Source organism: Protopterus annectens, chromosome 5.part0 (assembly GCF_019279795.1).
Source record: "Protopterus annectens isolate FY-2018-M chromosome 5.part0, PAN1.0, whole genome shotgun sequence".
Lineage (NCBI taxonomy): Eukaryota > Metazoa > Chordata > Ceratodontiformes > Protopteridae > Protopterus > Protopterus annectens.
Genome location: NC_056735.1, coordinates 1,460,399,676 through 1,460,426,879, shown reverse-complemented (window position 1 = coordinate 1,460,426,879; position 27,204 = coordinate 1,460,399,676). Strand labels below are relative to the sequence as shown.

The 27,204-nt window shown below is 35.7% G+C and overlaps 1 protein-coding gene across 1 annotated transcript in view; it reads left to right on the top strand.

The window, feature by feature from the left end:
• Positions 1 to 27,204, top strand: part of SLC15A1 (solute carrier family 15 member 1) — a 422,183-nt gene that overhangs the window by 385,786 nt on the left and 9,193 nt on the right. The window contains exons 19-21 of the mRNA XM_044071289.1: positions 3,702 to 3,792; positions 14,319 to 14,471; positions 17,931 to 18,038. Coding sequence (XP_043927224.1) covers positions 3,702 to 3,792; positions 14,319 to 14,471; positions 17,931 to 18,038 — 352 coding nt within the window. The remainder of the gene's footprint in view (positions 1 to 3,701; positions 3,793 to 14,318; positions 14,472 to 17,930; positions 18,039 to 27,204) is intronic.

Genomic DNA, 27,204 nt, shown 5'->3' with positions numbered 1-27,204 from the left:
GTCTCCAGAAAATAATGTAACTGCACTCCTTCTCTCACCAGGAGAAAACAGTAATCCCAAGATGACTACTGAGAGGCAGAATGTGGGGTCTACAATAACTGGTGGTCTTGCAATAGATGCTTGAAGGTAAGATGAAAAAAGTGGTTTATCCTAAACAATGCAGTGTGCACTAGAGGAGTTAGATGTGAAAGTAGGTAAGTTAAGTTTTACCTGTCTAAAAGTTAAGTTTTAGTGGAGAGTCACTATTTTTAAAACAGCAAGATAGATTGAAAGGGGGTGGTCACATTTGTATTCTGGCACTATGGAATACAGTAGGATGGCCAATAAACTGAAATAGTTGAAGGGGAGTGATTTCACAAAATGATAATTTTGTGCTTACTCACACCAGCCAGTAAAAGCAGAGAGAAAATGAGATATATGGTCAAATTAACATAAGGACAGGCAACTAGGAAGACAGTGGTGTTTAAGAGCACAAAAGTAACCGGGTGGCAGGGTGAGAAAAATTTCTGTCTGACGCACAAGAGAGAGCTGTGGTCTCTTTTCAAGTTTTAGTATGCAGTTAAGATGAGAATACAAGTAAAACACAGTGTAGAGAAAACAAATCACAGTATACACAATAGAAAAAGGCAATAAAGTAATACAAAACACAACAATAAAAAGCAAACTAACCTTTCCCTCATGGCAAACTATATCTGAATCTGGGTGAGCCTTTCCAGTAAAGCTCTGAAATGTTTTATTTTACCCTTTAAAGAAAAGGTTTAGTTTCTAGCTCCACCCCTCAAATCACAGATGATTAACCTTAGCTGACCTGTTGTAACTTATGTGTGACTCCTTAATTGACCTCTTCTACTTTCTGTATGACTCACAAGAGATAGAGCTGTGGTCTCTTTTCAAGTTTTAGCATGCAGTTAAAATCAGAATACAAGTAAAACACAGTTAAAGAAAACAAATCACAGTATACAAAATAGAAAAAGGCAATAAAGTAATACAAAACACAACAATAAAAAGCAAACTAACCTTTCCCTCACGGCAAACTGTATCTGAATCTGGGTGAGCCTTTCCAGTAAAGCTCTGAAATATTTTATTTTACCCTTTAACTAAAAGGTTTAGTTCCTAGCTACACCCCTCAGTTCACAGATGATTGACCTTAGCTGACCTGTTGTAATGTATGTGTGACTCCTTAATTGACCTCTTCTAATTTCTATCTGACTCAGACAGAGTTGTGGTCTCATTTCAAGTTTTACTGCAGTTAAAAGCAGAATACAAGTAAAACACAGTGTAAAGAAAACAAATCACAGTATACAAAATAGAAAAAGACAATAAAGTAATACAAAACGCAACAATAAAAAAACTAATCTTTCCCTCACAGCAAACTGTAACTGAATCTGGTGAGCCTTTTCAGTAAAGCCACTACACTGTTATGAGACCTTGCAGTTGGTATATATAAGTTTGAGGGGATGTGTAAAGAAAAGGTTTTGTATATTCAGCAAAGGTAGTTGTGGTGAGAATTTTTTAAAACTACCTTCAGCAAGTTGACATGATTCCTATGAGACAGCATAGATATTTTTTAATCTTTTAACAACACTTTCATTAAAAAGCTATCAGGCTCCCCACACTTTCAGGTAAAATCTGTCATGATTTCCATAAAACATAAGTACTTCTATAGTTGTATGAATGCAGTATACAGCTGCATTATCATGGAATATCAAGTACGGGAAACTATTAGTATTAAATCTGCAGCTATTTATCAGGGCTGGATTGATTTACTATTAATATTATACACAGTGCAATTTATTGAGTAGCAATCTACAAGTCTGCATTTTCTAGGAATCATCTATTTGTTAAGTCCAATAATAGTCTACAGGGTGTGGTATGGAAGAAAAACAGACTAATGGACCCTTTCTAGTGGCATCTGACCTCATAATTACCCTGGCTACTTCAAAAAGTCCAAGTATGATGCAAACTCTCTAGAATACTATTGTTTGTATAATATCCCCTTAAGTGATACAAAGTATGAGGTAGAGTGTTTGACCTCCTGCACAACAATAGAGTACATTATTGCCATGATAAAATCGCATTGTTCCAAAAATGGAATTTTTGTATTCTTGTCACAGTGTTGTTTTCTCAGTAACCAATCATCTCACTTGACTCTGCATAACTGTTTTATTCTAATGTAACTGAATGAATGTCAAACTATTTGTAAAAGTGGGTAAACAGAGAAGATAATAAACATAAAGAAAGTATTCTGCCCTTTAGATCCTCATAACATTGTCACATTTGTAATTAAATTATATTGTTCTGGATCCTCACTGTACAAGTTAAGTGTACTAATATTCTGGTTAAATGATTTCACTGCATGCTTCTAGAAGTTAGATATATTTATTATTATATAATGATGGGTCGCTGTTATTCAAAACGAGCACACTGATTGGACAGCCCAGTCAGCATGCCCACTGCAAATCAAGCATATACGAAAAGAAAAAAGTCTGGCCACTAAAGTACCATTTAGCAGCCAGAGTTTTCTATTAGAATATGCTACAGAAGGGCAGTGCAAAACAGAAGAAAAATCAGGTACATTCTCAAAAATAAAGAAATCGAAGCAGAAACATACCTGTTTTTCCTTCAATTTTGCACTGCCCCCTTAAAACTAATCAGAATCTCATATCTCATACCTCTAGACTGTCCACATCTTCACAGAATGTCCAGACTTTGCCTCATAGTTTTATTCTTTTTCAAATTAAAATAAAATTGCTTTCTTTCAAGCCAGTGGGGATGAACTCATCAAAATAATAAATTAACAGGGCAGTCGATCCCCACAAACCAGGAAGGCATTATGCAGGTAAGTCCATAATGCAATACAACATTAGCACTGATGTACTGTGCAAGCTTAGAAATGTAACTCCCATACACATGTGCAATATGTCAAAAATTACAGAAGAACAGGAAGCAACGCAGAGGAACACCACAGTGCCATTATACAAAGACATTATCTAAGAAAGGTAAGCAAATTCTTTCTTAAATAATGTCATTGTATTATAGTAGTAACCCACTTGTGGGTTTGGGTATATCAGGAGTTACCCATGGTTGGCTTTGTTTAATTACTCAGGCTTTCCCCTCATGATCGAACCATGCTAATCATGGGTAGATGCTGATAAAGCCACACCCACTTGGGTCATTGTTTATTAAAGTGCAGTTCCTGCCACTTACCTCACATTTCATGCTGAAGATATTATTGTTCTAAACAATAAAAAATCACGAATGAGCTGCGTTGCCCATAATCATAGCTTGCTGCTGAGTGCACTGAAAAACAAAGAGTGATACAGCCATACCTTTCAACTTCTTTCCTACAGAATTTGGGACAAATGGAAAATAATGGGAACAAAGACCATTTATTTTTAACTATTACTTTAATTCACTTAAAAATTAATAGAACAGCATGTTTTACATCAATACACATTTTCTGAATAATAATAATAATTTCAAAACTCTAATATTTGGCCCTATTGACTGTGATCTTCAATGATTTATCAGAATATCATAAATTTTATAAGAAAGAGGACAAGAATATGATGCAAAATTATGGACATTCTACAATATCAGGGATATTTGAGATGTATAGATACAGGAACATGAGTAGAATAGGAAAGATAAAAAATAATAGAAGGAATTAATTTCAAAATGTGTTTTTTTTCCATCCATAGGAAGGACATTACCATTATTGGAAATAGATCTTGCACCACAACTGAAACTTTTGGATTTGGAAGTGCTACAACTTTTGTGATCTTTGAAGAGGTTAGTAAAACTGATAATTAAGAATCTGCTAAAGGTAAAGGAAAACTGTTTTGCATTTTCCAAGTGTATTTGAAGAGTAAATAGTTGAAAAGAACTGAATATTTATGTGACTGATAAAAGTGAATATGGAATTTTATAAACTATGGTTAATATTTTCACATAAGATTATAGTTAGTGAAAAAGTGTTAATCTGACTTATGGTAATCAGTTTGCCAACCCCTCCTGCATTGTCAGACTGTCGTATGAATATCTGCAAACATCTACCAGTGCTGTCTTACCGGGAACATTGGCATGTCAAGTAATGAGTCACAGAGGTTGAAGCCACTCAGATCTGCTAGGTTACTTTTTTGGGCCTATTGTTGACCAAGCAGTTTGTTGCTGAACTCAGAGTGAAATTAACCATATCCATGCCATGTTCTTGGTGATAATCAAACTAAGCTGATTCTTCCTTTTATTACTCTCCTTCCCTCATTACAATGTTTAAATGTATTTGACTTCACCTAAGATGGCTGACGGAGCTTACTCCCATTAATACCTGGTTCATATGCCCAATTACTGGCCCAAGAATCAACCTGGATCTTAAAACTCTGTAGACTAGCTGCCATTCTAATAGCTATATAGGCAGTATATTTCATAGTCTTCCAGTTTGAAGAAACTATTACCACAGTATGAAACTTTATCACATCAGAGAAATAGTTGTTATTCTTTGTCAGTAGCTCATTAGTGTAACATCTGTTCATGAAAAATTAGATTGCCTCTTAGAAACCTATAGATAATCAAATATATCTTCAGTTCCCTTAGTATTTCTTTATAACTAAATTGCCACTTAGCTGGGATGTATCTTATGAGCATCTTTTGCATTCTAATATCCTTAGTCAAAAATGACTGTAATTACAGGTAGAGCTGTGGTAATTGATAATGGGCATTACCAGGGAGTTGCAGAGTGGAATCAAAACTTCTTTCTTCCTACAGTGATGCATACCACATCCATTAGAATTGTGTGATACCTCTTTACAATGAAAACAACACTGATGATAAATTTAAATGAGTTATCAATAATTACACCTAAATATCAAGATGTTAGCTACTGCCAACATTTTTTGTGTGCTGTAATTTACTAACCTATGCTTGTACCATCCTGCTAAGAAACTGAGATAGTGCCACAGTCTTTTCTGTTCAGTGATGTTTGTAGCAGGGCTTTCAGTTTTGGGGACATTAGCAAATTTGCATTCAAAATTCCCCCACTGCTTGTAAGAGAAGGCTTGTAGTTCCCGGTATTGATGTTGTAGCTATATTTTGGGATTGGTACTAATTCTATATCTCAGGAACAAACCCAAATTGGGGACTGAATCACAATCTGTCCAAGTGCACAATGCCAGCGATATATACAAAATGAAGCATGATAAATATGCACATCTTACTCATGGGTTCATAGGTCAATACTAGGCTAGCTGCCCTTATGGGCTATTTTAAGCCTAAATCGAAAAGCGGAAAGTGCTTGCAGTAAACAAATAACAGAAAAAAAGCACAAAAAGATCCAAACCGGTTGTAGCACTCAACAGCTATTTAATAAATACATGAACTGACATCCAGGATTAACGCTGACAAGCTCAAATTTACGTTTTCGTCCCACAACTTCTTCAGATAAAATTCCTCTCCATGTCACCACCTTTATACACTCAGCAATTAATGAAATATTTTCACTCACCCCAGTGTTAAAACTCTTATCTGCCAAATTATAGAACTAGGACCACCTACATAAGACGTAAATACATTTTATATTGATTTATTAAGGTACATTTTAAAGGATTTCATGAACTGTAATAAATCATTATTTTATGGGTGACAAAACACATTTGGAGTATGTTTTCCTGATTGACCACTAGAGGGGGCTGTGACCTTTTAGAAATAAACATTTTTATGGTATTTATGTTATTTATATGTGTTTTCAACTAGTAAATTAAAGGTTTTAATCATATTATAAATCAAATATTAAGTGGCACAATGATTGTACATAATTTGTGATTTTTAGGGATTGTTTATGCCTGTTAGAAGTGTTTTAAATGTTTTAAATGGATTAAGTACACATTAATGGTGCACATTATTTTCCATGTTTCTATTAGTTGTAAATTCATTGCTGAGTGAATAAAGGTGGTGACATGGAGAGGGAATTTTATCTGAAGAAGTTGTGGGACGAAAATGTAAATTTGAGCTTGTCAGCGTTAATCTTGGATGTCAGTTTGTGTATTTATTAAATAGCTGTTGAGTGCTGCAACTGGTTTGGATCCTTTTGTGCTTTTTTTCTGTTAACTATTTTAAGCCTAGCCAATTACCCCATCTCAGAATCAAACCCCACACCTTGTGCTTTTAAGGTAAACACCTTAACCATTATACGCCATCCACAAACTCCCTTATTATACAAGTTGGAATATCTCCCAAATGAAAGTACACAGATTGGTACTAATTAGTACATTAGTGACAACGTTTGCAGCATTATTTCAGCTTTCATTTGTTACCATGAAATACAATGTAATCACCTGATATTCATGTTATTGATACAAGTACTGACATATGTGATATAAGCAGCCACGATGGTGCAGTGGTAAGCATTGCCGCCTCACAGCAAGAGGTTCTCTGGTTCGATCCTTGGCTGGGGTGCCTTCTGTGCAGAGTCTGTATGTCCTCTCTGTGGTTGCATGAGTTTCCTCTGAGTGTTCCCGTTTCATCCCAAAGACATGCTGTAGGTAGATTGGACACTCTAAATTGGCCCTAGGTGTGAGTGCATGCCTTCTGTGGAAGGTTGGGCACTGGGCTGGCAACTCAACACTATAAAACTCCACTGCCAACCATGAGTGGACAGGTGATCTGCTGTGGCAACCCCTAACTGGGAAAAGAAGAAGAAAGAACTGACATACGTGATATACACATAATATTGCTAGAAAAAAAATAATTTTTTGTTACCAAGTACCTCACTCATCTCAGTAGCCTTTCATGACCTCTGTGGTCATTGGGCATACTGAATCACAATCTGTCCAAATACACAATGCCAGACATATGCAAAGAAATACAAGTTATCATAATATGCCTTATTACTGAACAACATGGAATATCAGCCCCAAAAACTCATAATTCTCATGTTATAAAGTAACCACTCATCTGAGGAGCCTAATTCCCTGTATTTGCCATACCAGGAATACTGCAAACAGTATGAAAGGCATACAGTAAGCTGCATAAAATGAAGATATATAAAAGAAAAACATAAGTGAAGCCCACCCCACCACACTTTGTTCTGAACATATTCGCAGTCAGCTTACATCATAAATTTTGGGTACAAATAACCCAGGGATGGGCCCATTGTTTTATGCACTGTATAGTCATGTGACTACTGCATCAATGTCATACTGCTCCACAGTTCATAGTGACCAGAGAACTAAATATCCAAGAACATTTAAATCAATAATTTTTTGAAAAGTAGTGTAAGAGAGCAGCTGCAAATCTGCTTTTTGACTTGAATATGATGGCCTACTTCCTTGAAACATTGATGGAAACCTGAAGGGAGTATTAAAAAATAAGTAAAGACAGATATTTTCTGAAGCTATTTAGCATATACACTGGTTAGTTCCAGAATTGCTAGTGGATTGCACAAAAGCAAAGAAAACTGCTGTCTATAGCAAGATTACTTCACGTGAAAAGATTTCAGGTTGTAGTCCACATAATGAGTTATTTTCTTTGACCATTTGCTAGAATAGAAAAAAAATATGTATCAAAAACAGCAGCAGGTAATTAGTAGCACTTGTATAGTTCAAAGAAGTGAGTTCTGGTAGATCAGGCTGCACTTTTGCTTTCACACCACAATAATAATAATAATTAAACACCTTCAAACTGTGTCCATTGGGTAATTCTTCCACAAAAAAAGTAAAGGCATTAAAGTGCAAGTTTCAACCAAAGGTACAGAAAACAGCCATGCTTTAGAAATGTACTCTTCCATAGTTTTTCAGTACAGATGTGTAAAACATGACAATGTGCACTGGACACAGACAATGGCAAGAACGAACCTGTAGTTGTATCTGCTCATGTTTCCATCCAATGGAAGTCTAGTCTAAAAGATGTGCTGGCTGCTCCTGGACCTCTGACCTTTGTGAAGAGCTGTACAAGAAAGAAAGAGGTGTAGGATGCAGTCCAATTTTATTCAGGGAAGAGTGGTAACCCCAACAGATTGCACTAAGGGGTGAGTGCCTTGGGCAAGAAAGAGAGATGTCTAACAACACAGTTGGTAGCTGCTCTGTGACATATGGAGCCACTGACCACCTACCATTTGGGCTGCCAGAGGTCTTTCAATGCATTTCTGCTGAACTTCACAGAAGTAGACCCAAGAAATTAAAGGAAAAAATAAAAAAGGTGAAACATGTTTAATTTTTATATGGGATTCACAACTATTGCCTACAGCATCTAACCTAAAGAAATAAGTCATCACATCAATACCTGAAATGGCTGTACTGAACATGCTTTTATGTATACTGCAACATAAGCCAAAAAATCTTTTTTTCTTCTATTAATTTAAGATTTAATTTAGAGGTGACGAGAACAAAGCAGTACAACTTGTAGATTATTTTAACTCTACCACGACATTTTTTAAGTTTACTTTTAAATTTGACACTGTTTGTATCGACTACTTGGACGTTAATTTAACAAAAGATGTAGTAAACATGAGGTTCTATTCCAAGATTTACAGGAAACCTTCTTACTGCAACTCCTTCTTACATTACACCAGTGCCCACCCTTACGCACAGACGCGATCTATAGTTAAAGGCCAATTTATTAGGGCAGCAAGAATGTGTTCATTGGAACGTGATTTTACAGCAAAATGTCACCTGCTGAAGGATATGTTCCACAACCGGGGTTATCCTATTTCTTTATTAGATGATCTATTTGAAGAAATTAAATGTAAAAGTCATAGAGGGGTTATCACACCACTACTATCTTTATCAGATGTCAGTCAAGCGTCACATCTCGAGGCTTCTTTAGTTTCCACTATAACTGACATTTTGGTCACTAATACAAATAAAGACATGAACTGCCAGACTAAACAGACTTCCCCTTATAGTGTGTGCTTTATTACTTCTTTCAACAATGACAGCGAACAGGTGAAAATGATTTTCTACAAAAACTGGTCCTTTTTATATAAGGACAGTTCGATAGTGGATAGAATCGGTCAGTTCCCTAAAGTTGTCTACAGAAGGGGGGCTAATTTGAAAAGCCTCCTTGAAAGTAAAAATTTTAAACCTAGTTTGAGACTTAATGGTTCTTTTACATGTGGTGCATGTAGGATGTTTAGGTTTATTAAGACTGGTAACTCATTTGAGGTAGGCAACAATGGCAGGCATTTTATTAAACATAAATTGAACTGCAAATCCAAGGGCATAATTTATTTAGCAAGTTGCTATAACTGTCCAGCGTTTTACATAGGTAAAACTGACCAGAAGCTCCATGAAAGAATATATGAGCACTCATATGCAATAGCTAAAAATAAAAATGAAAATTCCCTAGCCAAGCATAGTTCTTTAAATAATGGTCACACATTTGAATTTCAAGCTATCGATCAACTATTGCCAGATATTAGGGGTGGTCCTCATTCGGTTCTCCTTGAGGTACGAGAACTAGAATGGCAACTAGCCTTGGATGATTTTTCTTATCCAGGCTTAAATGAATACTGTAATATTTCTTGTATATTGAAACTAAAAAGCCTCATGAGATGAATTTATTACCTCCACAAACTGATGTAAATTACATTAACAGAATATATAGTTATTACTATTTAGTTTATACACATTAGCGAATTTAGCTTGTTTAAATTAATATGTGGTTTATTTTTAGTTGTGATTAAGAACTTGTATTAGTAAATTTTTATTTATTTTCACAGTACTCACTTGGCTTCTATGCATGTTTTTATGTACGAGCTACTTTTATGGGTATTCATGTATCACTTAGCTTGTTTTATTAGTGATATTTTCATCATGCATTCTTAGTCTTATTTAAAATAGTTAATGTTTAGGTAAAATATCCTTAATGTGAATTTATTTAATTAATTATTTTAATAGTTAAGCTGACACTTTTAATGTGTAATAGGTTTTTGCCCTATACGTTTTTTCGGGTTAATTGATTGGCCACTACTATCACATGATGTTAGGCACCGGCCCTTTTAAAAAGGTGTTACTTTGTAGCCATTGTTGTATTTTCTGAAGAAGCTTTCCTATTCAGGGTGACGAAAACGTGTGGAGTTTTGATATTAAACTTTTTTACGTTAAAGACTTTTACCTGCAGCCATTGGATTCCTTGTTTCGTTTGGTTTGTCTTTCTGGTGATTACTTTGCCTTGCCTTTTTCTTCTATTAATTTGCACATGAACAAATGCAGACATCATTAACTGAATTTATTCATAGGATCATAGGAAGTTACTAGGCTATGGGCCCTGAGGCCCTCATAAGCCTAGCCAAGAGTTTAGCCCATGTTTAGACAAGTCACGTGTAAAGTCTTTCCTCACAGTACACAGTGCTTTGAAAGTTCAGAGTACACTGTGAAAGAATAGGTGTGGGACAAAGTGTCTTTTTCTTTGCAGTGGCACTCTGAGTGCCTACTATGGATTAAAGCAAGTAGTACTATAGGCATGAAATAGTTAATACACAGTGCTGTGGCAACTTCATCTGTGGTAATTATTGGGTAACTGTTGATGTTCCAGAATTGAGTTAACTAACTGCCATTTGAGTTCCCTGTACAGCATGCCAAAAGGTGCCCCAAGGCACGATTATCAAATCTTTTTTATGGGTTTATACGACTTCATTGAGTTTTTGCAAACATGAAATTCATATGGTCAAGGCCATATGATCGAATATTTGGAAACTCAAAATAAAAAAAAATATCTGCACTTTCATTGGGAGTAAACCCTCCCTGATGTGGGGGACTCCACCCCCACACTTCCTGAAAATTACATATATATATATATATATATATATATATATATACACACACACACACATATATATATATATATATATATATATATATATATATATATATATATATATATATATATATACACCAATGCCAAGATTGCACTACAATGGAGAAAAGGGTAAATTCCCTGAGCCCTACTGTACTGCAATCTACAAAGAACCACTTCAAAGGAGAATTTACCCTTTTCTCCACTGTAGTGCAATCTTGGAGTTGGTATATAATTTGCAGGGGGTGTGGGGTGCACAGCACCCCACATGGGGGTGCAGGGGGCTTGCTCCCCCCTGCAAAAACATATATTTTTTAATATATTTGGAGTTTTCAAAAATGCAATGAAATGTTCTCAACCATGTGAATTTTTAATTTCTGAAAACTCAATTAAGTCATATAAACGGCTTTTTGTTAGGTGTCATATCATTATTAACCTTTAGGCTGAACATTCCTGGATTGTTCTTGCTATGCATTCTTACATGTCTTAAAATGCCTTTTTGTTTTCAGTTCTGTGCTTTGAATATCCAGAACTCATAGTTCTGCCCAGTCATTCTGATGTCATACTTTGATGTTGATCTAATTTTACTATATCTCATTTTCTTCTTATTGGTTGGAAAGTTTAGCTGAAGTGAATAATGTTTTTTTTTGTTTGTTTGTTTTGGCTGGTCTTATTAGTTTTGTGGTCCATCATGGGGAGGAAACTTTTTTCTTCCATTCCCCTCATACAATGTGGGATAGCATCCTTAATAGGGAATGTCACTTTTTTGGCCAGTTTTACTTATATAATGTGGGACAACTTCCTTAATTATGGAATCCAGAAGCTAATAATATTTGCCCCAGTTGTATTCTATTTTGTCAAGTTCTAGTTCCAATCTCTAGCCTCAGCAGTGAATTTTGCCTCTAATGTTATCATATTCTGCCTTGTAATAATTTCTTACAGGGATCTTATTCACTGAAGATTTACTAACTTGAGTTCTAACTTCCTCTTCCAAACCAAAGTGATCTAAATTGCTAGCCTCTGGTTTCATATTCATATTTGGTAATGTTACAAACCAGGTGGGCCCACATTACATTGAGTAAGTTACCTGACCCAGAAGGCTTTGTGAATATTTGAGAACAATTCACTATTACACTACATTCTCAAATTCTGTTTTATTGTTTATTGTTAGAGACATCTGGAGCATTTTGGTCACTGACATTGATAGTAACAGTATTATGAAATTGCTTACAAATTTCTTCTGCAAAGTTTATAATGTTTGGAGATCTTGCCCTGGTGAGTTACAGAAAAGAAAACTTTCATGTTGTTAACTGTGTACTGCATTTTTTGCCATTATTTTGACATGGAATTCTGTTTTTACTTCTAAAACATAGATGTCTGTTTTAAAATGTCCTGATATACTTCCTCTCATTTTATCATTCCTGTACTTATGGACTCAGGAGCCTGAAAGGTTGTTTCCTAGAACTGAACCATGTTTCTGTATCTAAAAGGAAGTCAAAATTTCCCACTATGACTTGTCCCACAGAATCAAATAGTTTGTTCAGACTTCTAGCATTAAACATATAGAAATGTTAGACTGTTCTGTAATTGCTGTTATTTATTTTCCCAAAAAGACTTTGCAGCCTTGGTAAACAGCAACTTATTTTATGTTTCCCGCATGGTTAAAGTGCATGTAGACTTTTTTTAAAATAAATATTTTCCTCAGGCATCCATTCCTATAATCATGTGGCACACTTGCCTTGAAATGTCTTCAAAGAGCAATAAACATTATGCTGGTATTGTTTAAGTTAATACTTCCTTGACCTGGGGCAGGTGTTATGTCAAAGAAAAAAAAACAGGAAAAACTTTCAGAGGACTCAGTATGATTATGACCTGGATTCCTTTTTTCAAAATATTTTGGGCTCGTTTTATGAACATCATCAACAACAACTGCAACTATGAGTTTCTCAAACTTTCTGTAGTCATAAAGAACTTGTGTAACCCTACAACACATGCTCTACATTTTGCATCCCTAGAAGCTTGTGATTAACATTGTGTCTCTCTGTTCTGGGTTTCATGTGCACCTTTTACCAATGAATCTCCAATAACTAATATTTGTTGGGAGTTATATGTCTTGTTATCCAGTAAGGGAATACTCAATAATGTGTTATTTGTTTTTTCACTTCGTCTTAGCAAACTTCTGACACAGCTGGCTTGTTTATATTAACTGAATTATTTGAACTAGTTCTTGATTTTTCTCTGTTGTACTTCTTATTTTTTCTGTTTGGGGAGAGTAGAAGTTTATGATCAAACTGTTCTAACTACTCTCATGATCATTTATTGAACTGTTTGAAATTCACTTGTTAATATTAATGAACTGTGGTGGAACTTTTCTCCCTGGGCCTCCACTGAAAATGGACTCTGCCCAGTCGGACTTTCCCAGGCAACAAAGACAAATGAATAAATAAATATATTTTCTTTTTATTAACCTCAACACTCACAGTTATACACTTCCCTAAGAAAGACATGCACTCCTGCATTCCCTTATCCAGCAAATAATGACAATCACAGATGAGGCCAACACATTTCCATAATTTGTTGCATGGTGTCTCTGTCAACATAACTGTCCACCATCATGGTGTCTTTGTCTGTATGGTAAGTGTTCACTATTTAGGTGTCTCTGTCACCATGGTAACAATCCACTATCATGGTGTCTCTATCAACATGGTAGCAGTCCACTTTATCAGTGTCATGGAAGTCAAGAAATTTTAAGTGTGGTTGCATGACCCAGACTTCCTGGGGTGATGTCACACAATGTTAGGCAAATCAGCTGCAATGAGAGCCTCCTGCAGATACACATTTACTATGGCTGTGACAAACCCTAACATTATCCTGAGAACACGGGCATTCATTTGCATTCAAAGATATAGCAAGTGCAGCTCAGCAGTGTAGCATTTAAATGTTTAGGAATCACTCCAATATCTTGTTTTGCCTCATTAGCAGTCACTTTGCTTTATTACACAGTCATTAGCACAGAGCATGGCTGACCTTATTATTCCAACTGGCTGTTCATGTTATTGGATTCTTTGAATCTCACACAACCTGCACATCACCTCTCATTATGCAAATTCGCTTAGTGTGATGTGGCAGTTTTCAGAACCTGCCCCACTGTCTATTCACAGATGAAGATACCTAGCATAGGCTGTTCAAGGCCTAGTCTATGCATTGTTGAATGAATGTTTTAGTAAATTACTTTAGGTACTCAATAACAATGTCTTCACTTTTTTTTTGGGGGGGGGGGCTGGCTTCAAATAAGATGATATTGAACACAAGCAAACACAAAAGAAAAACAAAAAGAAAAAGTCCAGAAAGTATGTGAATCTCATCTGGGCTTTCACTTACACAAACAACTTGATCTTTGTTAAATTTAATCAGTATTATACCATCATTTCTTTCTTGCAGTAAAGAGGGAATGACATCAGTACGGAAACTGAAAATTTGCTCAAAACAAAGAAATCTAATGTTGTACTTTACTGTCAATTTTGTTTTAGTGTGAAACAGAGAAGACTGCACCTAACCTTCTAAGAGTTACTGATATTCAACCCAACACTATTCATATGGCTTGGCAGATTCCTCAGTACTTCTTGGTAACACTGGGTGAAGTTGTCTTCTCAGTTACTGGCCTGGAATTCTCCTACTCACAGGTAAGCACTGCAGAAGATGCTCAAGCTCATTTTTATTTTAATTTTTGGTTCCGCTCCCACTTCTCTGTTCACTCTATCATATTCAACAACCTTTCCTTGATCAATTGCAGTTAATGTTCTTGAGTTTAAATGATGTAAAGAAAGCCTTAGTTTTCTTTGCAATGAGCTTTTCTTCTCAGGTCCTCTGGTAACGTTTTATGTTGGAAATCCTTAAAGTACTGAGAGATCCCAGGCAGCAAAATACATTAAGTAACCTCATTTATTCAAGTGGAGAAAATGTCAAAATGCGTTGCATTTAAAGGAATAAATAACTGTAAAATATGTGTAGTCTGATTTTTTTTAGTAGTTATAAAAGTAAAACAATTTTAAAAATCAATTACTTTGGACTATCTATGCTGCTGTGCTCTGAACAGACTTACACTTCTTTATTGGTTGTTTATGTTTTAATGTTATTTGTATTTATTTAAAAGGTAGACTATTTTTATGTGTGTGATGGGAAATCATACCACTAACTAACATTGCTTAAAAGACAGGCTTAGTTCTTCAGAACTGGAAACTTGTACCAGTGGATTTTAAAGGGGGTGCAAGTGAGTCCGTATAAAACTACAGGCCCATTAGTTAACCTGCATGCCTTGCAAGTGCTTTGAGCATTGATTAACCGTTATCTTTAAAAGCAGCGCTTATACAAAAAATTAATGGATATACATTAACATTCTTGGCTAGTAGTTAGATGTAATTTAATAATACCAGTCAGTAAGGGTTTGGACATGGGTTACTCTGTTGCAAGTGTTTCTTGACCTTGATAAAGCATTTGATACATTACTACGTGGTGCCATAGTAAACCATCTGTTTGGTTCTTGTACAAATCATTGCACAGTGAAGTGGACACATAATTTGTTTGTAAGACAAAAGTAAAGGGTCAATATGCTAGGGCTTTCATCTCTATGAATTATTTCCTTGTGTGATTAGCAAGACTCTTTCATGGCTTTTATATTATTTATCTGTGTTCAAATTTTCCTAAATTTAATGGTAGATGGGGTTCCATATATACGGATGACTTCAAGGTGGGAACTATAATTACTGCACAAAATGATCATGACATATTAAATTTCTGTACAGGAAAAATTTATACCTGGGCAAGTGAGATCAGATTAAGGTTTAGCCTTAGTAAAAATAGTGTTATACATTTTGGACACCTTGCAATTATAAGACTGTTAAGTCTGGCTGGGCTGGAACTAAGGTGTGTTCAAATTTATGTATTTATTTTATTTAACATTTGTTTACCAGTAAGGTCTGACTTGTAATAAAGACAATTTCAGCGGAGGCCCAGGGAGAAACACTCCAAATGCATGTCTTTGTAACGTGGGAGGAAACCGGAGTACCTGGAGGAAACCCACACGATCGCAGGGAAGACATGCAGACTCCGCACAGAAGGGACCCCAGCCGAGAATCAAACTGGAGCATCTCTTGCTGTGAGGCAACAACACTAAGGAACATTATTAATTCCAAGCTGTATTATACAGAACATGCATTACTGAGTAAAGGGAGGGCATTAATAATGATAAGACTTGTATTAAAATCTGTATCATGTAAATATGAAACTGAACAATTTGTCGCACATAACTCTGTAATGTCTTCTTACAGCCATATGGGAGTCACAATGTTGCAGTTAGTACAGTCTAGATTTACTTGTAGTTCTAGTGTCAAGAATTATAGCAACCCTTAGAGTTTAAATGTAGTGAGCATGTATAGCACGTCTTATTGGCCAATCAGGAGTAAGATGTGCCTATGTTTTAAGTGCTGCAGTCATCCGACTTATTTGGCTCTACCAGGTATATTTTTCCAGTAACCTGAATGACAACATATGTATACAATGGAAATTTTGCCCAGCATATTAACCAAACCAGGATGTGATACATGTAAAGCACTAAGTTTGTACTTTCATTATAGAATCAAATATTGCTGTTAACCACTAGATATATGGGAAAGTGATAAGGAATTTACTCCCGACTTGGTGAAGTCTGCATTCCTAGATGGCTTTTAGCTTGAAATACAGGTCATGTAACCTATGTAACTTATAGCTGATCAAATATATATTTACGATGTCCAAGCAACATAAAACAGCCTGAGTCTTAGTAAGTTAAACTTATCTTTAGTGTGTAGCTCTTGGCTTTATTTACTGCTCACGTTTAAAATAGATCATGCAATCCTGTCCTTGTGGGTACAATGCTCAGTACATGTGTTTTCAATGTCAAACACGCTGCAAATAATAAGCTTTCTGACTATAATGGATTCCATGCCGTATTAGCGTTTCATTTTGTAGTGTATCTGTCCCAAATATATCTGCTCAGAATTTATAACTCTGCGGATGACCATTGCCTTGCTTAGTGAGACATTTACCTTCAACCTTAAGTCATCATGGTGTACCTTCACAAATTTTTCTGCAGTATGCTGGAATGTCAGTAGCTGTAGTTATTGCAATATGTGTTCTGATGAAAATGAGGTGGGCATGGGGTATGTGCATTTTGAGGCTAGAAATTTAAGTAAATGCATTTTTCAAATCATTCAGGATACGTAGAAACCCTTTCAACAAGTAGAAAGACTTTAAAAACCCATCTGTAAATCTTTAGCAGTGCTTTCATAAGGGCATTCCTCAAACAAAACACATTATACACTGCTTTATTGTAAATGTCTAAAAACAGAATATAAAAGGCATTTGTAGAGCATACTCAACAGGACTATAAAAAATGGTAATATCAATAGTTTCTATATGTGTTGAATTGTTATTCATTTTTCTAACTCTCTGCTGTGGAGAAAAGTCAAGATACAGTGTTCTATTCTATATCTACAATTCATTTTTAACTACAACAAAAATGTAGCTGATATATGTTTCAGGATAAAATTGTCAAAATAATAATTATTGGACACTGAGAGTGTTGAGTCTCAATGAAAGTATAATAGAATGGCTGCTTCATCTCTTTCTGACTAAAATTCTGTCTCTCAGAAGAGTCTAAGAAGCAGGGCAGCTCTTCAGTTTTTAGCCAAAAAAGAAAGGCAATTAATCACTTCCAAAGGCTAAGGAATGCTAAGCAGTTTTTGCTGGTTTAATTTTTACATTTCTGTAGTGCTGGTGCTACCCCTGACTCATGTATAATGTCCTGCTCTTCACCTGTCTTTCTTATTTTGTTAACGCCTTTCACCACATTGTCTTTCTCTGGTTACCTTACGATCTTGCTGACCACAAAATCTCTTGCTTTTCATCCTCATCTCTCTCTCTCTCTCTCTCTTCCTTTGCATTTTTCTTTGTTATAACCTAACAGTTCTTACACCTGAGATCTGATCAGTTTCATGGTATAACTATATTTGTAAAAATTACTGACTTTGAAGTCTTAATGCTCTGCTGTATTTTGTTGTGTCTGTGCATTTTAGTTATAGTTGTTGTATCTTTCTATGTTATAGGCTCCTTCCAACATGAAAGCAGTTCTCCAGGCAGGCTGGCTATTAACGGTGGCGGTGGGTAACATCATTGTGCTGATAGTTGCTGAAGCTGCTGGCTTCAAAGAGCAGGTAAGATGATACTGTCTGCATTAGTGAAAAAGATAATTCATACAAAGATTTGAATTTCTGCATATTGACTTTTATAAGTAACATTCACAGCTATTATAATGTTATATATTTGCTAACAAATCACATTTGATAAAATTATTTAAAGACACACAAAAATACCAATATCGTTATTAGTTATTGCAGGCTGCCCTACACATGCTCAAGGTGAGATTCTTGAGCATCATAGCCTGCAGGAAAAAAAATGAACAGCATACTGTTGAATGCTGTTTCCCATAGGAAATCATTGCCGATGAGTTTTCAAGTATGCACTGGCAATAATTCACTTGATTTGAGAGATTTCTCCCTTTTTTAAGTTGGTATGCCTATGGAGTTGGTGTGTGTGTGTGTGTGTGTGTGTGTGTGTGTGTGTGTGTGTGTGTGTGTGTGTGTGTGTGTGTGTGTGTGTGTGAGTGTGTGTGTGTGTGTGTGTGTGTGTGTGTGTGTGTGTGTGTGTGTGTGTGTGTGTGTGTGTATACATACATATATATATATATATATATATATATATATATATATATATATACATACATATATATATATATTATAAGTTCAGGGGGTGTGGGGGAATCTCCCTTGCAAAACTTAACCAAAAGAACTTTTGCATGCTTTTGACTTTGGGCATTTATTTTTTCACCCTTTCAACACATCAGCTTTCAGGATATCATCATTTCATAGTAGAACTATTATTGTTATGTCACTTCCTCATATCAAAAAAAATTAACTCGTTCACTATAACATAAATGTATGGAAATATACATCTGCAGATGATTGGAAAAAGAAATGTCATCCGGGTGGTTAAGACAACCTTGCAAGTATATCAGTATCACTGTAAATTCTTAGCTTTTTGCATTTTGATTGCCACTGCCTTAAAATTAGAGATGTATATTGTGGGTTAACCTCCCTTTTTATATTTACATAAAGTAATAACTCATGACATGATGTGGGTCATACTGGCATTAAACTTTAATGAACGATGTGGCTTGGTCATGATGCCAAAGGAGTGGCCAACAATTGACCCTGATAATGACTAAATGCAGAGTCTGTGTTTCATTGCTGTTAACCAATAATATTTTCATTTCCGAGCAAAAACAATACCCGATGAAAGAGTTCTGTGTATATGGCTTATCTTAATGATGTTATTCCTCCAGCTTTAAAATGAATCCCTTCCTCATATTCCACCTCATTCAACAAGTGAAAATGCATAAAATTACACATATAAATCATAAATATTATATTAATATAAACTTACTATGGTTTCCAAGGGATTCAGTTTTATTTACCATTTTCTTAAGTCATTAGAAGCAATGTTTTGAATGATGATATTTACTTGGAACTCTATCGTTTTCTGTCAAGGGTAAAGCTGATTTTCTTCATTGCAAAAGGTGCCACTTAAATTTGGGGATGTGGGTTATGCATTATTTACCCATAAATGCTAGAATTATGCAATGACAGCAAAGCCCAACTGAATTAATGAAAGCATAGATATGCAAGCACCACTCAACCACAACCTTGCAACTGAGTACTGCTGTTATATATTGACCATGATTTAATTTTAACTTTGTATGGCTTTTCTTTTCTCTGGCTTGAGTACTCACTTTTGTCCTGTTCAATGTGCTTCATAAACCATTTTTCACATTCCCAATTCCATACCCCCCACCCCCTCGATGGAATGCAGTTCCAGAAAATGTTTTGTTTGCAAGACAAAAAAAAAATGATATCAAAGTTTGCAGAAAGGCTTAGTTAAACATATGCTCAACCAATTCCGACCAGTATCAAACAAACCCCCCCCCCACAAAAACGACAAAGGAACTGGAAACCGAGCCTCAAAGCAAACACCAAAAATTAGTGTACAAAACTTTTATTAAACTCTTTCATCTACAGACTTCCTCAGAATATTATCAATAATAAAACCAGTCATTTTATAACATCTGATGACCAATAAATTTTCATCAATTAACTTATTAAAAGCACACTAAAATCTAATTCAAAGATAGTAACATATTTTTAAAAAAGACACATTATTAAATGAAAACAAACACTTATTAAAAAACAGGCAAGTATTATTGTTTGTTTTAATATACCCTTCTATTTTTTGAAAAGCATTTTATATTCACCATGTCATTAATCCCAGCTGCCCTGTCAGCCCTTAACTTTAGTTGCCATAAGGCTTCCCCTTTTTTTGGTGTTTGCTTCGAGGCACGGTTTCAAGTTCCTTTGTTGTTTTAGTTAAACATATGAAACTACTAAACCCAGCCTTCAACACCCTGACCCAGAGACTCTTGGAAAATGTTTAAAGGAAAGTCAGAGTCTACCACTTCTGCAGTTTTGGGGCAGTGCTAATGTCCTGCATTTGAGACAGAAAATAAAACTAGTTAGCATATACACGTCCTGCATGATTGCTATATCATTCTGAATACATTTCAGTAAAGCAAAAAAAAAAAAAAAAGGTTTACAGCAAATTTGTATAGATAATCAGTGCATTCTAGAAAAACAGTACCAAACACCGGGGCATATGATTTAGAAGAGCAGCACTGCCGACTGTCAATTACATTATCTCAGTTTCTGCTCTTCAAACGTTCTGTGATCTCAGTTGATATCTGTTTGTTATGCTTCTGTTATTAAAAGGAATGCAGGGATGGCATATTTGACTTTTAAAATAATCAAATTGCTGTTGTCTGCATATCCATGACTGCCAGATCTTCTGTTTACACATTTTGGTAGTTTTGGCTTAACAAAAACATCAAATAATCTTCTACCATCTGTATAGTAGCATATATTTAGGTTAAGGAGTTTGTAATACATAAGGATTGAGAAATACATTTATTTGGTTTGTAGTTTTCTTTTTTTCTTGCTGTTGCACCTCCACAAGGCATTCCATTGTACAGAATCACATGTTGTTTTCAGGCCCATAAAATACAAGTAGACCGTATGAGTGAACCTTGGCAACCTCTAGTACATCTGCACAAGGCCAGATGTTGATCCATTGTTTCACCATGCACAAGTCCTTTAATAACTCCCTCCCAGATTAAGTCAGTGTAAGTTAGAAACCTTTTCCCTCAAACTATCTAAACTCCCTGAAACCAGTTTATCAGAATCAAAGACTTCAAGCAAACAAATTTTATGATGACGTCTCTAAATTCATTTATAACAACATCACCTGGAAATTTCCATCAGCAGATAGATTTTTAAGGAGTTTTATATATACATAAATATATGTATATAATTGGGAGTCCCATCCATATTCAAATATTATGGGAAATTTAAAAGCAAATCACACTGTTGAGGTACGATCTAGGCCTGGCATAAAAGGCATTCTTGGATTCCACTCTGATGGACCTTCTGAATATAGCCACAAAACAAAGAGCATCAGAACTACCCAACATAGGGACACCTCAGGCTTCGTGCCCATTGAGTGGAGCACAGCTACAGTTATCCCACTCCACAAGGGGGGATCCACCTTGGATCCCAGGAACTACCATCCCATCAGTCTGACGAGACTGATCTGCAAGGGCATGGAACACATTATCATGGAACTTATAAACAAAGACATTGGCAACCTTCAAACACTGGACCCCACCCAGTTTGGGTTCATGAAGGGCCGATCTTGTCTCCTGAACCTGACTGACTTCTTCGAATCAGTCTCCAGAGCTGTGGACGAGGGTAAGGTTGTCCACACAGCCTATCTGGACCTTGACAAGGCCTTTGACTCCATCCCCCACTCTGAAATCATAGATAAACTTAGTAAGCTGGGCATAAATCCCTACATCACTCGATGGGTTGCCAAATGGCTTTCTGACAGAACCCAGACTGTACAAGTAGCCGACTCCAAATCCAGCTCCAGACAAGTGACAAGTGGAGTACCTCAGGGTTCAGTCCTGGGACCGCTCTTGTTTGGCATCTACTTCTCTGAAGTACAGGCCAACACTAAGGGACTCTGGCTAATAAAGTTCACAGATGACTGCAAACTGGTAACATTACTGAATCCCCAAATGATGTGGATATTCTACAAAAGGGCCTTATAGAAACAGATACTTGGTGCCAGAGCCATGTGCTCAAGTTTAATGCCAAGAACTGTATAGTTATCTCCTTTGGGAAAATGTACCCATGAATTACCACATAGATGGCAGTACACTAAACATTGAAAGTGTAATGAGAGACTTAGGGACACAGGTGGACAGTGGTCTCACCTTCGATAACCACATCACCACAACAGTCGGGAAATCCTTCTATGTGGCACACCTCATCACTAAGGGCTTTTCATCCAGAAAAAAGGAGGTCATTGTCCCACTGTACTCATCCCTCATCAGAACCATTATAGAGTACAATGCCCCATTTGGTATGTACCTCACAAGACATCTGCAACAGCTGGAAAGGCCGCAGAAATACTTCACTAAAAGAATCACAGGCCTAAAGCAGATGCCCTATTCTGACCGTCTAAAAAAACTCCAGCTATACTCTGTGGCATATTGTCTACTCAAAGACAATCTCTGGTTAACATACAAGGCCATGTCAAACCCTGAGCTGTTGGACATGCTCCACTTAATGAAATTCCAATCCCTCAGAGCCACATGCTCAAGGGTGCTAAACCTTGTCATCACAATGAACAAAATATGCTGGAGGGATAGGTTCCTGACACAGAGACTTCCCATACTCTGGAATAGACTGCCCATACATGTCAAGCAGAGCACCTCCTTGGCCCTCTGCAAAAGGAACCTTGACGATTGGATGGGAGATAGGAAATTAACCCCGGGGATCACATCAGTCACCCTGCTAGACAGGGGTCCAGGGAAGTAAATATTGTGTGAAGAAATATCCAGGGAATTGTTATGGCTAGGCTTGTATAGGCCCTAGGGCCAATAGCCTAGTACCAACCTATGAACCTATGAACCTTGCTTGCAACATAAATAGAATATGTTAGAAGGACAAGTATGTGTCTCAGAGAATACTTCTTCTCTGGAACAGTCTTCCTATCCATGTGAAGCAAAGTTTCTTAGTAACCCAGTTCAACTGTAACCTGGACCAGTAGATGGGGAATTGTAAATTCTTCCCTGGTCTGGCACCCATATCTCTTATGGACAGAGGCAGCTTATGAATGCTTGACTACCCATGCCATAGTATGTATATATATATATATATATATATATATATATATATATATATATATATATATATAGAAAGTCCCCTGTGATTATAAGCCTAGTATATAGCTATGAACCAATGAACTTATGGTGGTCCACTGGCATAAATAAAATCTACAGTAAAAGGAAAAAAATTAATTAGAATATATATAGTAGATTAAAAGTCCCCCTAGTCAAGGAAAATATTATGAATCTGACAAAGAATTTTAAAATCTATTAGGCGTACTAATGTAGTCCATGAACTCTGGTTGACATCTGAAGCCAAGGACAATTACATATCCTCGTTTAGTTATGTTAGAAAACTAAAAAGCAACATTCATCAACATACAGGACTCATCCTAAATGACACAACCTACTCAGACCCAGAAGATATTGTCAATATCTCAGTGAATAAATTTACTTCAGATTTCACCCCTGCAATGATTACCAAAACCCTGTTGATCCCTGTAGCTATCAAAATCCCTATCAATATTAAAAAATATGTACTGAAAGTGTTTTACGAGAATAAGAACACTTCCTCCATGGGACTAGATATCCCATAAATAGTACCAAACATGCCTGGTGGAGCTTTTACATAAGCTATCTAATCTGATCCTGGTTACAGACTTAGGCCGAGTGGTATGGTGTACAGCACTGGTGATACCACTCCATAAAGGTTGCCCAACTACTGACCTCAGAAGCCATTCGCACATCCACCTACCAATCTGATTTGCAAGGCCATGGAGCACATTACAACAGACTTGATTAATATTGACACAAAAAAATCCCATCAGGCTAGATCCACAACAATTTGGTTTTGTAAAGGGTAGGTCCAATCTAATGAACCTGCTTAAGCTCTTTGAGAAGGTTATACATGCTGTTAACAGCAATCACAGTGTGCACAAAGTTTACCTTGATTTGACCAATGCATGTGAGACCATCCCTCATGACAGGATAAAAAAGCTAAATACTTTACAAACTGATCTTTATGTGGTAAGATGGCTCACAAATTGGCTTAAAGACAGAAATAACAAGTTGCAGATGACAGGGCAGCATCAGACAACATGAAAGTAACCAATGATGTCTTACAGAGCTCAGTCAGACCACCTTTATTTCATATTTACTTATTTGATTAAAATCCAAGTCCAATGGGTAACAAAGTCTGTGGATTATTGCAAACTGGGAGTCATTGTCAAATCTCTCTTTGACACAGAAGCCCTCCAGCAGAAACCTACTCTTATAAATCCTTGGTGTGTTGAAAATGGGTTTAAATTAAATGCCAGAAAATGCAACATTATCACATTTGGCAGAAAACACATCACACAGCATACAGCAATTTTATATTATATCTCTTTATTATATAACTTACAACAATTTCAATAATTTGTTGCTGACTTTTCTTTTTATTGCCTTCTTTATCTCTCATTTCTCTTATTATGCTACTGTTCTCCTCCACTATCTTTCTTAAATAAGGTACATTTTATCTTTTATTTCTTGTAACAAATATCTTTGTTTAGACAATAGCTGTCTATTTTTTTCATAATTTTTCTTAATAATTTCTTTTTCTTTCTTATAACAATCTATATTATTATTTTCTAAGTTATTCATCACATCTTTATATATTTTATCATATTCTTGCTTTTCTTTTTTTCTTTCTGTGTTTTTCCAACGCAGACAAACATCTTTTTATTTTCTTTTAAAAGCAATCCACCATTCGGACCAATTAACATAAAATGCTTTCATAGTAATATGATCCTTCCATAATTGCTTAATGTCATTCTTTCCTTTTTCATTCCATTCATTTGTATTTATTCTTGTTATACCTATTCCTATCTTTATATACTTTTTATTGTAATATATTTCCAAACATATTGCCAAATGACCTGAGAAAGTTGTTGCAATAGTTTATTCTTCCATTATACATATTCCTCCTGATACCAAAAATAATCTATTTCAGATTTTAAAGTATCTCTCAAGTAAGTCCATGTTTTTATATTCCAAATAACTAACTTCCCACATTTCATTACTTCCGTCATTTTTTACATCTTTCATCTTCTGTAATTATTATGTTTGTGTTTACAAATATATAATCCAATATTTTGTGAGACAGATGCTCCCTTTCTTTACTAGTCATGTATGCACATATAGTGATAATTCTATACACTTTTTCTTGCAATCATACATCTGTAATTGTCATTCTTACCGTTTGGACTAATATCATATCCAAAATGTTCACTACTCTTCTACCTAGAACTGCTATTCTTGAACACCGTTCATTCCCTATGTTCAATATTATTTCCCCATCCCATATTTTTGTGTCTGTAATATTTCTTCATGTATCAAAACTCATATGTCCTCTAGAATAATTATATTAATGTCATGTTTGCCATTCTGAAATTGCTATCCTTCTAGTAAGAATTCTTAAATTATTCCTTTCCCTGTTTCTTAGTTTAAACTACAAGAAAAATCTAGTCAAGCTAGAGTTTTCACTGTGTGATATCTTAAACCTCCTGTAATAAAGAACCATGGGATATATGCAAAATGACCCCTTAATGAATTGAAGTTTTTTAGCAGTATGGCTTATGTATGGCCATGACTTTTTATTTTTCCTTTTTAAGTCTTTTTGGATACATTCAAGCCTATAAAGCCAAACACCACTAACTCTGGACATGCATGTTTCAACCTTCTTATGACCTCAGCAGCAGAACATAAGAGGAATGTTTGACTGTACTTTAGAAACACAGGGTCTATAACCAAGTTGATGTCCATAACCATTAAGGTATCTGCAAAATACCCCACTAACATCCAAACTAAAGAATAAAAAGGTCAGACATACAAACCAGTTAGTAAAAACTACAAGAAAAACCTAGCCAAGCTAGATTGTTCACTGTATGATTCTTTAAACCTCCTTTAATAGAGGCCCATGGGATATATGCAAAATGACTCCTTAAGGACATAAAGTGTTTCAGTTATATGGCTTATGAATATCCATGACATTTTACTTTTTAAGTCTTTTTGGATACATTCAGGCCAATAAAGACAAACCCCATTAGTTCTGGACATGCATGTTTCAGTATTCTTATAACCTCATCAGCAGAGCATAAGTGGAATGTTTGGCTATACTTTAGATACACAGGGTCTATAACCTAGCTGATGTCCATAACCACTAAGGTATCTGCAAAATATCGTAACTAACATCCAAACCAAATAGTAAAAAAGTTGCAAAGACAAATAAATTAGTAAAAACTACAAGAAAAACCTAGCCAAGAGTTTTCATTGTGTGTTAACTTAAACCTCCTATAATAGAAGACCATGACCATGAGATATATGCAAAATGACCCCTTAAGGACATCAAGTGTTTCAGCAATATGGTTTATGAATGGCCATGACTTTTTACTTTTCCTTTTTAAGTCTTTTTGCATACATTCAGGCCAATAAAGCCAAACCTAACTAGCTCTGGACATGCATGTTTCAGCCTTCTTATGAACTCATCGGCAGATTATAAGTGGAATGTTTGGCTATCACATGGTCTATAACTCAGCTGATGTACATAATCATTCAGGTGCCTGCAAAATATCCCAACTAACATCCAAACCAAAGAGTAAAAAGGTCACACAGACAAACCAATTAGTAAAAATTAATAAAAATGATTTGGGGATATTTTGCAGACATCTTAATTGTTATGGATATCAGCTGGGTTATAGACCCTGTGATTCTAAAGTATAGCAAAACATTCCACTTATGCTCTGCTGACAAGGTCATATGAAGGCTGAAACATGCATGTCTAGAGTGAGTGGTGTTTGGCTTTATTGGCCTGAATGTGTCCAAAAAGACTTAAAAAGAAAAGGTAAAAAAGGTAAGATCATGAACATTCATAAGTCATATTGCTGAAACATCTGATGTCCTTAAGGGGTCATTTTGCATATGTCCCATGGGCCTCTGTTTCTTAGTTTAGGCGATACCATCCTATATGAATTTCTTATGGGAATGGCTTTATCCATTTTCTTTCT